At 40.9% G+C, this 14105-nt stretch overlaps 1 protein-coding gene across 2 annotated transcripts in view; it reads right to left on the bottom strand.

The window, feature by feature from the left end:
* NKAIN4 (sodium/potassium transporting ATPase interacting 4) overlaps positions 1-14105 on the bottom strand; it is a 46751-nt gene that overhangs the window by 4392 nt on the left and 28254 nt on the right. The window contains exons 4-6 of one of the 2 annotated variants that reach the window (XM_031589857.2): positions 12158-12355; positions 4863-4923; positions 1757-1841 (exon numbers count right to left, since the gene is read on the bottom strand). In XM_031589857.2, coding sequence (XP_031445717.1) covers positions 1757-1841; positions 4863-4923; positions 12158-12355 — 344 coding nt within the window. The remainder of the gene's footprint in view (positions 1-1756; positions 1842-4862; positions 4924-12157; positions 12356-14105) is intronic. The other variant, XM_090152071.1, reaches the window with a different exon arrangement.

Genomic DNA, 14105 nt, shown 5'->3' on the forward strand with positions numbered 1-14105 from the left:
CACCTCCAGTTAGCCAGAAAGAAATATTATCCTGTGCTGGCAGAAGCTATCAGTATGTGAGTGATGGTCTGAATAATGGAAATGAAGAAAGGAATTATTAGTAGAGTACTTATGAAGACCCTTTTAAGGAAGTTTTGCAGTTCTAGTTTCTCAATGGGGATTATAATCTTCCTGTATATAAATGAAGATGTTTAAATCATAGCTTTTTTTTTAAGAGAATTGTCATTTTAAGAAAAAAAAGCAACCCAAACATCATACTATAAAGATACACTACTGCATCAAGCTAGTAAATCAGGGAGCTGCCTAAAGAAGTTCCAAAGCTTCTGCAGACTGTGGAAAATTCCATCTCACTGTGACAAAATGAGAGGGAAATCAATATTTAATCTCCGGTAGCACCTTTTCTAATAATGGCATTGTACCCCCAAAGTTACAGGGAATTCATCTGCTTTGCAGAAATGACTTGTTCTCCTGGTTTTGTGCTGTGTGCTGCAGTGACAAAGTGTGAAGTAAGTTCTTACTACGTTACAGGGCCACATCTACAAATCTTTTCTTCTCTCTGCCCCGATTTTCTTTCCTATCCACCCATTTTTGGAAGAACTCTTTGGTAACATTATTCCCAAAAACCAACCTCCCTTAGCAGTTGCTTTTAAAAATTTCTGCACGTTGAACTGCCCTCTTGCAGCTCATTGTAAGAAGCATCAAAAGTTCAGATCTTACTGCTGCTTTAAACAGATAATGCTGGCCTTTATGTTTGAGAATCTCATTAATAACCAGCTTTCAAGTGGACTTCATGAAAGTGTGCTCTTGTGCCTTCAGCAGCAGAGGGGGATTAGCAGAGGGCAGAAGCTGGAATTTAATGTCTCTCTAACACACTGGCATGAGAGGAACTGCTAAGATGACCGCCCTTCCAGCTCCCCCTCCCCACTGAACTCTTGGGATGCCACAAGGAACTCTGTTGCCTAGAAGAACAGTAACAACAAAGCTGAAACCTTAAGAGCAAACGTGTCCTGCATACAAACTGCCTAACTAAACTCATCTTAATGTGGTGGTGCGATAGTTCTGTTACTTACAAGATCTTTAGAAGCACAGACAGCTACAGGAAGACTGCATGCAAGACAGAGTCAAATTTAACAGTGCTATTATGAGAACATGATGGAAGGATGGCAGAGACGTGGCCGATCAACAAAACTGCATCAATGCATAGGTCTGAGCTCAGCTGTGACTGCCCACACAGCTAAGGTATGGCTTAAATAACTAGCAATTGCATATATTTTATCCCCATACTTCAAGCTTAATCTGACATACCATCATTCAACTTCAAGATTGAGAATCATATTCTGCTGTTGCTATGACTTACTCTCTGCATTCACTGAGGCTGACTCTTCCCTCCTCATGGCTCCTACCTGTGGCTGCTCAGACAGCACTAGTTGCTAAGAAGTTTCTCTTTGCCTTCTTCAAGGAAAATGTACCCACTAGTTTGCTTATAGTAACGTCCTGCAGCTAACACAAGTGTGACCCTTCAAACTGCACTGCCATAAGCTGAGCATGGCAACACAAGCTTCCACCCTTTAAGCAGGAGCTGAGCAGAGACAGTTTCACACTTTCAGGTGTTCTACAGCTTATTCATTCCTTGCATGCCTGAAAAACCTGCTGGACAAATGAACCTGTGAGAAGGAAAAAACCCAAACCCATGGCACCCTTCAGCCATCAAATGCAGAGGCATGCACAGCCTCTTAGCACAGGAGACGATACTTACAGGTATGTCTGCTTGAACAAAAGGTTGGTGGGTTTTTCATTGACATGGTAGAGAGGAAATGGATCAAATCCACCAATGAAATCAACTGAAAAAAAATCAAAACTCAAATAAATAAACAAACATGGCCAGAAAGGAAATGAAAGGAAAAGTAGGCGTGTGTCATGGCATAACAGAAAAAAATAATTCAGAGACAGAAAGAAAAGAAAAGGTTTGTCAGGTATGGATTGCCAAGTGGAAAGTTCTGCCTGTACAGACCTCTGCTCTTGGATCTGCTAGGACAGCCACTATGCCAAGGAGGAGATTCAGCTAACAGCAGACTGAAAGTGCAGAGCTAGCAAAAGAACCAAACCAAAACAAGACTCCAGAAAAACAAGAACCTCCCTCAGACTTCTTGGGTATTGCCACCATACAGTGACTTTGTATGACAACTGAGCTGACAAAGCCTCAGCCATTCAAGCACATGCTGAAAGAAGGAAGCTGGGGACTGGCTTGAGACTAAATGCCAGCAGAGAAGTTGGCAGGACAGCAAACCCCGTGAAGGTTATACAGTGAAGTGGGTATTTTATTGCCCCACTTGTCTTTCCTGCAAGACAGACTGCAGCAGCTTTGAAGAACCTTAGATAATACTCCATTATCTTCAGTTCTGATATTTTTCAGGTCCCCTCTGCCAACTCAATTTCTTTTAATTGTATAGAAAGAGAAACAATGCTTCCCTTCTCCAGCATTCACAAAAGGGCAATGTAACTAAACAAGGAATGCTTTAAGTGACAATTCCCTTAGTAACCGTGGAAGAATTTTCCAAGTCTCTCTTCGTTCCCCTGAAATTAGGCCAAGTCTGCATTACCAAGCTGACCAACATATCTGGATCAGTAGGGGTAAGATGTGGTGCAATTTGTGATTGACCTAACAGGCCTTGCAAAAACCTGTAACGTTTATCCAATCTACATCACTGTTTAGTGCTGTGTTAGGGAATCTTGTTTGGAAGTGTGAAAGCTGCCCCATTCAAATGCCTTTTAAATATAACTGGAACGTTGCTAAGTATATGAATGCCTTTTACTTTCCTGAAGGTGGCACTATTATTTTAGATTTTAGCTAATGAGCTTGAGGGTGTTTTTTTCAAATGAACAAACAATAGAAAAAATATTTACTTAATATATATGATAGGAAAAAACCTCTGAAAATACATTCAGAAACTCAGGGACAATGTATTCTCACAAATTCCATATTAATGAATAGCTTCATGCTGATACTGTGATTCTGGAACTGTGAGTTAATGGGAAGTCTGCAGAGGATCTAAGTATATTTTGGTGATAATTCCTAGTAGTTCCAGTGAGACTTAAACTTTTCTTAACTACATTAAAGAAATAAAAAGACCTCATTTGAAAACATCTAAACTAGAAAACCCTAAAAACACAAAATTTTCAGTAACTGCCTTGTACCTTGCACAAACAACAGTCAATTCAACTGAGCATCCTATTGTGTCCCTGAGAAGTCTTAACCATGGGTCACTCACTGTTGCTACCACCAATATATCTCAGTGCACTAGCATGTCTAAAATATTCTTGCCCACAGTTCAGCATTAGTAGATCCCTACTGCTGTGTTTTCTCATGAAAATCACGTTAGCATGAGCTTCCTGATTAATGTGCCTCAGCACTTATAATTACTTCATGCTGCATATCAAAGGAACATTTAAAGGAAACCACAAATGGAAAAGAAAATTAAAACGCAGCTCAGATTTGTTCGGGTCACTGGAAGGATCTACCACTGTGAGTGTGAAATATTGATGGTTTGTCATTGTTAATTATTCAAGCTGACATTTTAACTCCAAGCTGAGAAACTGGGAGGGGAAAATAATTTGTTAGTGGGAAAAAAACAACCAACCATATCCTGAAATTTACAGCTCTGCATTTCTAGATAATGCTTCCTTCCATATGATTGCCTCTCCCCATCCTAGCATCAGCCCTGTTGAGTTGTTAACTCACAACATTCAGAAGAGGCTCAGAATTCGAGCTATTTAGCCAACTAGAGTGCTAGAGGGTAATTTTAAAGATATTACTTACAATATAACACCTTCACTAAATGCACTTCCAAGTTCTGAACAAATGATCAGTAAGGCCAGTAGAATCGCAGAAGGAATTCAGCCACGTAGGAAACAACAGCCAAACATGAGGACAAGTCAGATAAGCAGTGTATCTCATCTCACCCATGTGAAACCAACATTCTTCACATACTTGCAAGATATCCAGTTCAAAGCTGTCATTTTTCAGCTAACATCCATACTAGCTGTTCTTTAAAACAACAGAGCTATTTGCACTAAAGGAAGTGATATTTGGATATAAAGCCTTTGAATCTGATCCTGACCTAGAGTAAACTGGCCTAGACCCACTGATTTCATTAAGGCTATTCCAATTTAAACATTCTGAGAGCTGAAAAACAAAGGCAAAACATTGCAATTGAAATCAGATTTCACATTCATTTGAATTCTATGCATCCATTCTTTTGTTTGTGGAAGTACTGGTCTCCAGGGGAGTTTTAGAAGGACAGTAATCCAAGATGAGGCTATAAGATCTATGCAGATACCTACAGATTCAACCATCCATGTGATTTCTCTGAATTTTCTTTTCTGACCTATCATAGAGAATACATGACGCTTGAGAGATTTGCCTACCAAACACAACAGAGTCAGCTCCCTCATCCTTCCTGTGATTCACATATGCTACTTTTGCTTTTAAGTTAAGGTCAGGTTGGTTCTTGGCAACAAATCTCATGTTCTGCTTTATCCTCATATGATACTCATCAGGTGGCCCAGTTAAATATAAGGCTGTATTCTTTGCTGTAGGTTCTCTTAGTTACATCTCAGCGGTATTACTGTTCAGCTGTAGATGTGCTGAAGGAGTAACTAGATTACATTGTCTAACACTTAGTGACGTGGGGAAAAAATATCACAGAAAAATAGCCAGTCTTTGAAAGGTAGGTAGTACCACATCACATGGGTGGAGAAATGGAAAGAAATCTTATGGCAACTCATCCTTGACAGATAAACATCTGAGAGAGAAAGAAAATTGAATAAAATCTTTGCCAAAGGATCTGTTGATAAATACTTACAGCTGTCTTCTTCTTCTGTAAAAACACTAACAACGTAACAGGCGTAGACAAAACCCACCAGCTAGAAAATAGAGAGAATAAATCATTTCAGCATCAATCTTGCAAGGCTGGTCAGAACTTACTTGGCATGATTTCAGCAGCCAATATTTATTCTCCGCTTGGCAGCACTACTGAAATGGTGTAGCCAAGTCATATTTATTGTAAGGTATGGAGTGCAGGTGTAGGCTTAGATGAAGACACTGCAGGGAGCATACTCAGAACTCAAAACAAAATACTTGCAAGACCCATCCTCACCTTCAGAGTAGAGACCTGCTGTTGCCAGAATGATTGGGAAAAACATGGGCTGCCTTTTTTTAATACAAGAACTACTGTGTTAAGTTAACTCTTAGTAAGAAGTGATGGGATACAGGAGTGTGCCTGATGTCTGTATATAGGACAGACACACAGTGTTAGATGTTATTAACAGGAACAAGAACTCATCAGCTTTGTATTTCTGTAATAAATGGCATGGAAGGGTAGAGAAATTACTTGGGTGAAGGAGTTACTAGCAAGGTGAGAGCAGTTTTTATGCAGATGAGATAGAAACTTAGTTAACCAGAAAATCAGTGATGTACCAGCAGTAAAATTCAGAACGGAGATCTTTTCTAAGTTAGGCTTGGAGATCAAAACTCATTGGAAGAAAATTCCAGTCTTACTTTAGGTCCACATTTTTTACATATTCTTCTACCTTTGGAGAATAAACACTTCCACATGAGGTAATCAAGCTTTGAGCATGCAAAGTAAATGGGCTGGAGCACGGTGAAAAACAAGCAAGGCAATAGCAATGGTTTTAATTCACACATTACATGGGCTAGCAGGAAATTGCCACTTTCTAGGAACCAGATAGAAACAGGAACAGTAAAACAATAGGGTGCCTCTCAAGTAACACCTATCCTGGCATGATGTGACCATCATGTCAACTGATTGCTCAGAGCAGCACTTAGAGCAGAAAACATGAGTGAACATTAAAGAGCACTTTATGGTGGCCTAGTGAGTCTGTGCTTAGTTGATAGTCTGTAGAAGTTCTAACATGTCAGAACTGCCTCGTTCCATCTCAGTACCAAGTTTTTACCCAGCTCGAACAGAGAAACAAGGTCTTGGAACTATGGGAGTTAAACATTCCAGATCCAGCAAGGTTTTATTTTGCTCTGCCTTCTTTCTGTTAATCAAATATCCTCTCCATCCTTCATTTTACATCTTCACATAACACCCCACTTAGCAGTATCTTGGTTGACAGTAACTGTATTAGTAAAGTTATTGTGAGACATAATTGTTTTCCACTGTGAACTCAATTTTCTTGAACAAGAGTTAGAATGTAACATACAGTGACTCACTCTATGGGAAGACAGAATGATGCATGATGAACCCAGAAAAGTAGAGTCCATTCATTTTTAATATGACAGAAACATACATCACACTAGAAAACAAAAGGCAAGTTAATGAGATTTCTACTGGGGAGTTATAAGGTATCCTTGGTTTCCCATGCTCTCTCAGACAAAAAAAAAAACACCTCGTTGGAAAGAAACGGAATATTTTCATAGTATCACTAAGCCTTGCATCTCCTTTATGATCTCCTATAATCACATAAGAGACAAGCTAGCTCTCTTTTGTCTTGGGTGAATCTTATCAAAACATATCCCAGTACCTTGGTGGAGGAGAGGTGGCTCTATGCATTCAACATTTCCCTTGTTGTGCATTTTCAAAACCAGTCCTGCCTCACCCTAAGTTTCCATAAACATTCCTCGCTCAGAAAAAGGTCTTTTTTAGGCACACAGGAAACTGCAAGGCCACATGTATTGACCAGCTGATTTTTACCTGCTGACTTTGACAATCGCTTCCAAATAGAGCTCTTGCTTTTTAAAATCAAACAAAACAATCAAAGATCAGAATAGGCAGATTTCTTCTTCTTCTCATGCTTGTTTTATGCTACCAACAACGGCTTCGTTTCCCTTTTCGGGCCGTTGGGCGAGTGGCGGAGCTGGCCGTGGTGCTGAAGCGGGCCCGCATTGCCAGCCCCAGCCGCGCCCAGACAAATGACTGTAAGCCAGCGACGCAAACCTTTGCAAATGCTCCTGGAAAAATAAAATGCTTCAGCTTAAAGCCGGCACAGCATTCAGCGGACGTCTAAGCACTTTTCTGCATACTCTTGTCTCTGATGTGTGCTTGCAGTCACCTCAGAATTGCGATTGCCCTGTCATATATATATTTAAGCTTGAAGATCCAGCAAGATATATCACAAGATATAATGCCAAAGCATGTGATTTACATGCACACACATATCCAAGCAGGAAAGATGCATCTTGAACATATGCTCTGATTCCAAGGGAACCCTAGGGAGGTCTTCTCTTTTCTCAGAATTTCCTGTCACGCCTTAGAGTAGGAGCTTTGGGTTAATAACCATGCAAAATGCATTCTGAATCCATCCACTATTACTGTACTCTATAACATACACACACCAACCTTATCTAAGTTTGCAATTTCTGATATGTGTTTCAGGAAACTCCTAATTCCAGTTCCATTAGAGTGGGGAGTTTTGTTTTTATTTAGCTCCTGATTGTTTCAAAATTACTTGATTCATGTTTAATATCTTCTTGCATTGATCTGATAACCCATTCCTTCTTGACAAGAGTTTCATCAATAATAAATTGCTTATTCAATGTAATATTTTCTTTTTATTCAAAAAAGTCTTGCAGCCTGTCCAGAACAGGATAGCTTCAGTGACAAATGAGAGAAGAAACAACAGGAACATGAATTGCATTTTCATTGGCTGACCTAAACTGTAATTAAAAACATCACCTCAGGGATGTAGTGACCTCCTGGGACTCCCTGCATCTTGCCTCCTACGTGAATTGTGAATGAAAGATAGTTAGAGGGGAGGACTGCCATTCCTATTATCTGGTCTCTTTCACTGGAGGAGTCTACTAGAACATGGAGTGAGCAGACTCCAAGAGATACCAGTGGTGCCCTTCTGACTTCATTCTTGAAGGAGACACTTCAAACCCCCAGACATCACCAAGGTTAGCAGCAGTTAACAAAGAAGAAAGCTGCAGAGGCCAAGAATCTGGATGTAACTTCACTCCTGGTCAAAACACAATCTTTGTTGCTGTTTTCAGTAAGAAAGAGTTTGTTTTAAGATCTACTGTCCCAGGGAATAGCAGTAATTCTTAGATCTTTACAAATTATATAGGGGAGGTGGAAGAGGAGGAAATAAGCCAACTGAACTTGTGAAATATTGAAAAGTCAGTGAGGTAAAAATGACACTAAGCTATTGCTCTAATTCCCCAAAGAATGTTCTTGGGCTTCAGCCTCTGCTGCAGTTTCTCCACGTGCTCTGCATGTTCAGTACCAGCTTCCTCCAGGCTGCACAAGTATCCGATTAAGATTTTTATTAGAAACACATGTTGCAGACAGGTGTGTTCAGTCAGTCTGTCAGACAGCCTGGGAACGCACACACTGTTGAACAAGAGAGAATGAATATGGGATGTACTAAGCATTCTTTGGGCAAATCAGCAAAGCAAGAAAGGCAGAGATGACAAGCATACCCAAAATTACAAAGAAAAGAAATTCATTCCTCAGTCATCTCAAATAACTTTTTAATAGCAAGTTGAATAATGCTCATGGAAAAGAAGCACTGAATAAAGTATTGGAGCCACAAACATTGAGTTCCAGGAAGAACTAACGAAATAGACCATCTGGCTACAAGTGTACAAAATACATGAAAAATGGGAAGACAAATTTTAGGAGGTGTTACCATTGCTCGTGTAAAATCTTAGCTTTAGACTTACATCTGTCCTAGTAAAAATTCTGGGCTCTTCAACTCTTCTCTACAGAGAAAAGAGAAACCTGCAATTCCTTTTTTTCCCCCCACCGCAAAGAATACATTCAGAGTCTCCTTCTTCAGTGCAGATGAATTCTATGTTTCACTTCTAATCAAAGCTAAGGAAGCACGTATGTTCTCAGTGCAAAAGGATATATAGATACAGATATAGAGATCTCAGGCCAATTCACAAGCTGTAAAAAGCAAAAACCAGCCTGTGGAAAAAAAAACAAAACAAAACTACTATGACCAAATAGTCAAATGGAGAAAAATCCTTTGGTTCCATGACCTCTTTACTTTTTGGATGCAATCACAACCACTGAAAATCAAGCTTCTGCCAACAGTGAAGCATCTCCTGCGCCTTGCTTCTCACATAACATCTGCTGTCAAAGCTTGCATTGCTGCCTTCCTGGGAACCTTCCAACCTGTCAGTTGGAGTGAAAACAGCAGGCAGGCAGGCAAAGGGAAGAGATTTCCAATTTCCATTCCATTCAACAGAGCCTCAGGAAAAGCCTAACCCTCCCACTCCCAGAACTACCATATGGATAGCCCAGAGCTACACCACATATTTCAAAATCAGAAATCACTCCTCTCCCTGCTGGCTAGCAAGATGGGGAGATGCAAGATAAATCCTTGCTAAGAATATGAAACAGATTTTTTGGTTGCTGTTGCATTTCCTGATTGGGTTGGTAGGATTAGATTTATGGTGACATTCCTATACTAGTACTGATTTGATGAAGTTTTGTTCTAACAAGTTTTTTTTTTTTCTTCCAGTATCTTCTATGCTAAAGCATCAAGCAAGATTTTCATACTGGGCCATACAGCTATTCATATCACGTGTTGACTGATATGCCCAAGTTTGATCCCACTCCATATTAAAGCAGTTGCTTTTGCCTTCAAGGAATACAGACAAGCTATAAACAAAAGTAGGGTGAGACCTTATGCATACTCTTCAAATGTACGCACAGGAGTGGGATAATACAGCCACAGCAGGAGCCAAGATGACAGCCATCACTGTGGTTACCATATGGCCTAGGGTTTGCTTTCTCTTTCTTTTGGCATGTAAGATCAAATTCAGCAAGATTAACTTAACCTTTTCCTGAGTACACAACACAGTGCACTATAGTCCTTCAAAACTCTGAAGGAATTGGTATCTCCAGAAAACAAAGAACTCCTCAGCTAGATACTGCATAATTAAAGAACACTGATATTGCACTGCTGGATCACGAATCAAAAACAACAACAACAAAATCAAATTCTAAAAACCCTTAAACAAAGCAAAACCAACAGAAGAACACAACAATTTTGCCTGTCCCCCCTCCCTTCTTAACTGACTATTCGGATCTCAAATGTGCAGGAGACAAGAAGGGAATCAGGTCACATCACTGCACCCCCTGAGCCTTCAGTTCCTAGTCATGTTTCTGTAGTATTGATCCAGCCCCTCTGCCCACCTGCTGCACACTACCTGCCAGGCACTCTGAGAACAGTAGCCTGTAATAAAATCTGCCTTAAAATGAGATAAAGGGAACAAAAAATACTGGCAGGGATCAAAGAGTTTGACCCTTAGAGACTAAAATGGGAGAGAACTGGCTGTTTCCAGGCAAGGTCTGAGTGAGAATATGAAAAAGCTTTCTTTCTGCCTTACCTCAGCAAAGCAGGGAGAAGTAGTTCTGTTCTCCCCAGTACATGACAAAACTATGTGAGTATTTCAGAGCTGGCAGGAGCTACAGGCCTGGAGCTCCAATATTCTACTTTTATTGCAGGACAAGTAGAAATTTACCTCACTCTATATAGCTCAGCCCACGTGGCTTTCTTGCATATAAGTACTGTATTCTCATTTCCAGAGTTTAGGATGCAAAAGCCTACTGCAACTGAAGTCCCAGAGAAAAAGATAGAGAAAATATTTACCCACAGTTTATTTTACCTTACAGTTCCCTCTTCGGTTTCCCTATGCACCCCTTGTGGTGTCCTGTGGATGCAGTGAAGGAGAAAATACTCCCAGGGACACAAACTCAGACACATCTGTGTGACCACTTAGATTAGGGCTATCTGCTCAAGATATTTGATGACATAAAGCCAAGGTCTTTCTCATCCAACCTGGGACTACTTGTTGGCCAAGGTTCTACCTGGGGCACAGGTACTTGTGTCAGATAGGTGTGTAGGAAGGATGCTAACAGTGACACTTTGAGTCCACTTCTGGGAAGTTCTGATTTCACCAAACTCAGGAACAGCACCAGACCATTAGCATCAGTCCTGTTCCAGCTAACAGCTCTTAAAGAAGACAGTTTCTAATCTTTTGGATACCTAGGTTCTCTCATACAAATGCACTGATGCAACTCACAGATCTTTTGATTTGGATCATCTTCCCTGAAGGAAAACTCACAGAATATTAACGGCCTGTATAGAAGCCAGGGAGCCCATCCAACTCAGGAAACAGGAACCTCTCTCTCTGCCTGGTTTGTGTGACATGGCCAGAACAGAGTCCGAGTCTTGCCTGCTCCCTGCAGTTCACTGGGTCACATGGATTATCCCAGCTAATAGGAAATACAGGATGAAGACAGTGGAAATTTGTACCAAAAATGTGCAGAGAAGTACTTGGAACCTCCACAAGTTTGGAGTTTCTCTGTATTTGCAACCCTTTATCATTTCATCAAGGCAAGTTACTCCTTTTTAAGCCAAAACTGAAAGCTGAAATGCACGTATTTCATCTGTCCATGTCAGTTTGTACTTAAAGCCACTAACCACAAAGTAACAAACCAAAGCAGATTAGAAAGCTGTGGGTTTCTAACACCGCTGCAGCTACAAGAGGCAAGAGCACCCATGAAATAAGGCAGACAGCAGATCTTTTCCTTCAGCTAATTTTACAGACAAATGAGAAGCAATTAATTAACAGTGAACATTAAGGACACCGAATTACTGCACAGTATTTAAAGACTATGGAAAACTCAGATGAGGAAAGAGTCAATAGAAATATTTAACGCTCATCTTAAGTGTCAGCAGAAATAAAACACGCTGCTTTCTGTGGTTCCTTAAAGTCTATTTCACTTTCTGGCAGTGAGGATTTTCTCCCGTTTACTTCTTCACAATAAACACGCACATTTTTGCTCCCTCACCCATCATTAAGTCACACAGAACAGAAGAAATCCTTCTTCAGAAGAGTCTCTGTCCATATTAAAACACAGATTTCCTCACTCCAGCATGGATACAGAATGATTTGCTAGTGGACGGTTGCGTGTGATGCATAACTTTGTTAGATTTCTGCTATTCGTTCCCAAATCTTTACAGCAATATTATTCACAAGAGAGAAAAACATTTACAGAAGCTTTTGCAATCAGATGATGTAAAAAATCAGTGGAAAATAGACCACTCACGCACCTGGAAACAAAGCAGCATCTCCTCAATAACACCGCCCCTGTGGCACTCTCAGCACTGTACTCACCGCAATCAGGATCTGGAAGGAGCTGTGCATGACCTCAATGTAGCGATACTCCAGGGCACAGCCTATCACAGAGATATAGGAATGGCTGTCCAGTCCTGCGATGCCAGACATTGAAGCCTCCTTCCTTACACAGCCAGGACCGTTTTCACTCCACCACGACTGGTGCCGGGAGATGTTAAACGTCAAGAGCTCACTGTCCTGAAAAGTTGCAAAGATATTTCCATTTACTCTCAGAGTATCTGACATGCTGTATTAAAATCAATGGAAACTTAAAAGTTTTTGACATCCACGCTCTCAAGAAATGCTATCACAGATCAAAATACATCGGCCTTATATTCATTATTAAAAGCATCCTGTAAAAAAAAACCATGTGCTATGGATATGCTCTTCTGAGCACTGGAAGCAACTCAGAGAAGGAAATTAACTTCATACCCCCAGAGTGATTTTCAAAACCCAACAGATCTTCCTGTGCTCCTAGGTTTTAATCCATCCAACAAGTTCCCCTACCATTTCAAACTGTCCAATTTCCTTCCAGACTCTTAACATATGGTGTTTCTGCCTCTCCTGTTGACATTATGCACTGCCAGCCTCAGGACAAATTACCCAGCTGAGCTGACCTCACAGTGATGATTGCAGCTTCTTACAAACACTTTTCCAGGAATTCCTTATCAACTCTACTTTCAGCAGGCTTTTTTGTTTTGCTCTTATCTTTGCTAATTTGATAACCAGTGCCATCGTGAGTAGTGCAGGAGTTGTATATGCAAGCAGCTGCTCATTTAAAAGTGACAACACACTTGAGAAAATAATGGTACCAATTGTTATGCCCAAGAGTTCTTTGGGATTTTGAACTTATAAGACACAGCAAAGTCCTCTTCCAGATGGAAAAACACAAATTGAGAATTAGAAGAAAGGCACAGGAAAGATGAAGCACATCGCTGCAGAGATGAGCACAAAGCACCTGGGTGCCCAGCATCACTCCAACGAAGGATCAACAATGTCTTTTGGCCACAGTACAGAATAAGGAATTGGAAGTTTTATTCTGAAGGATAGATTGCAACACAGGTCAGGCAGAGAATGCATGCATCCCTACTGGGTAGAAATAAATATTGGATATATTCCCCTATGGTGAAATGTTTAATGCCTATCCACATACCGCCTTGCACTCTCATACTACAGTCCTACATGCTGCCTGCAGGAAAGGGGCAGCTCCCAAAAATGCAGCAGTCCAAGCCTGGGATTTTCACGCTTCCTAACATGAGAAACTTAGTGGGGCAGCTCCGCAGCCTTGGTTCCCTATGGGGTCCAGAGGAAACAGCAGACAGAGCAGTTAATCCACGCCACTGTCTGAATCCCACTCAGGAGAGACGGCTCATCTCCACTGCCGGTAGAGGGAGCTCAGCCAGGTAGGCCTGCAGATACGTGTCTGCATTCATCACTCACGTTTGCCCCTGGCTATAGATGCAGAAAATTCGAGTGGCAGCCAGACTTGTGAATAGAAGCCAACCGCCTCAGTACACACATCATGTAGAAACCCTCCACTGCAACACAGATACTCAAAAACAGTTTGCAGAGCTGTTATTAAAATATGCTGCAGGAAGCACATGTTAAGAAATGTGGACAATTAAGTGAAAAGACAGCTGCCAAGTTCCCGACATAATCACTACAACAGATGGGATGTGTTTTACAGTAGATGGAGGAGGGCACAGAGATGAAGTATGGCACCAGTGCAAAAGCAGTCTGAATAGCAAAGGAAAGACAATAGAGAAGATTTAACAGTTGGGAATGTAAAGAGAGCTGCCTGCATTTTAAAGGCTGAGAAGAATAATGAGATTGGCAGCTCCAGGATAACACACACAGTGCAAGGTGCTGTGCTATCTACATTTCAAGAGACAATTTCCTCTTGTATCTTCTCGCAGCTTTGGCAGAAATGCCTTCAGCCTTCTCCCTC

The sequence above is a fragment of the Phasianus colchicus genome, chromosome 17, assembly GCF_987193195.1.
Source record: "Phasianus colchicus chromosome 17, bPhaCol1.hap1.1, whole genome shotgun sequence".
Taxonomy (NCBI): domain Eukaryota; kingdom Metazoa; phylum Chordata; class Aves; order Galliformes; family Phasianidae; genus Phasianus; species Phasianus colchicus.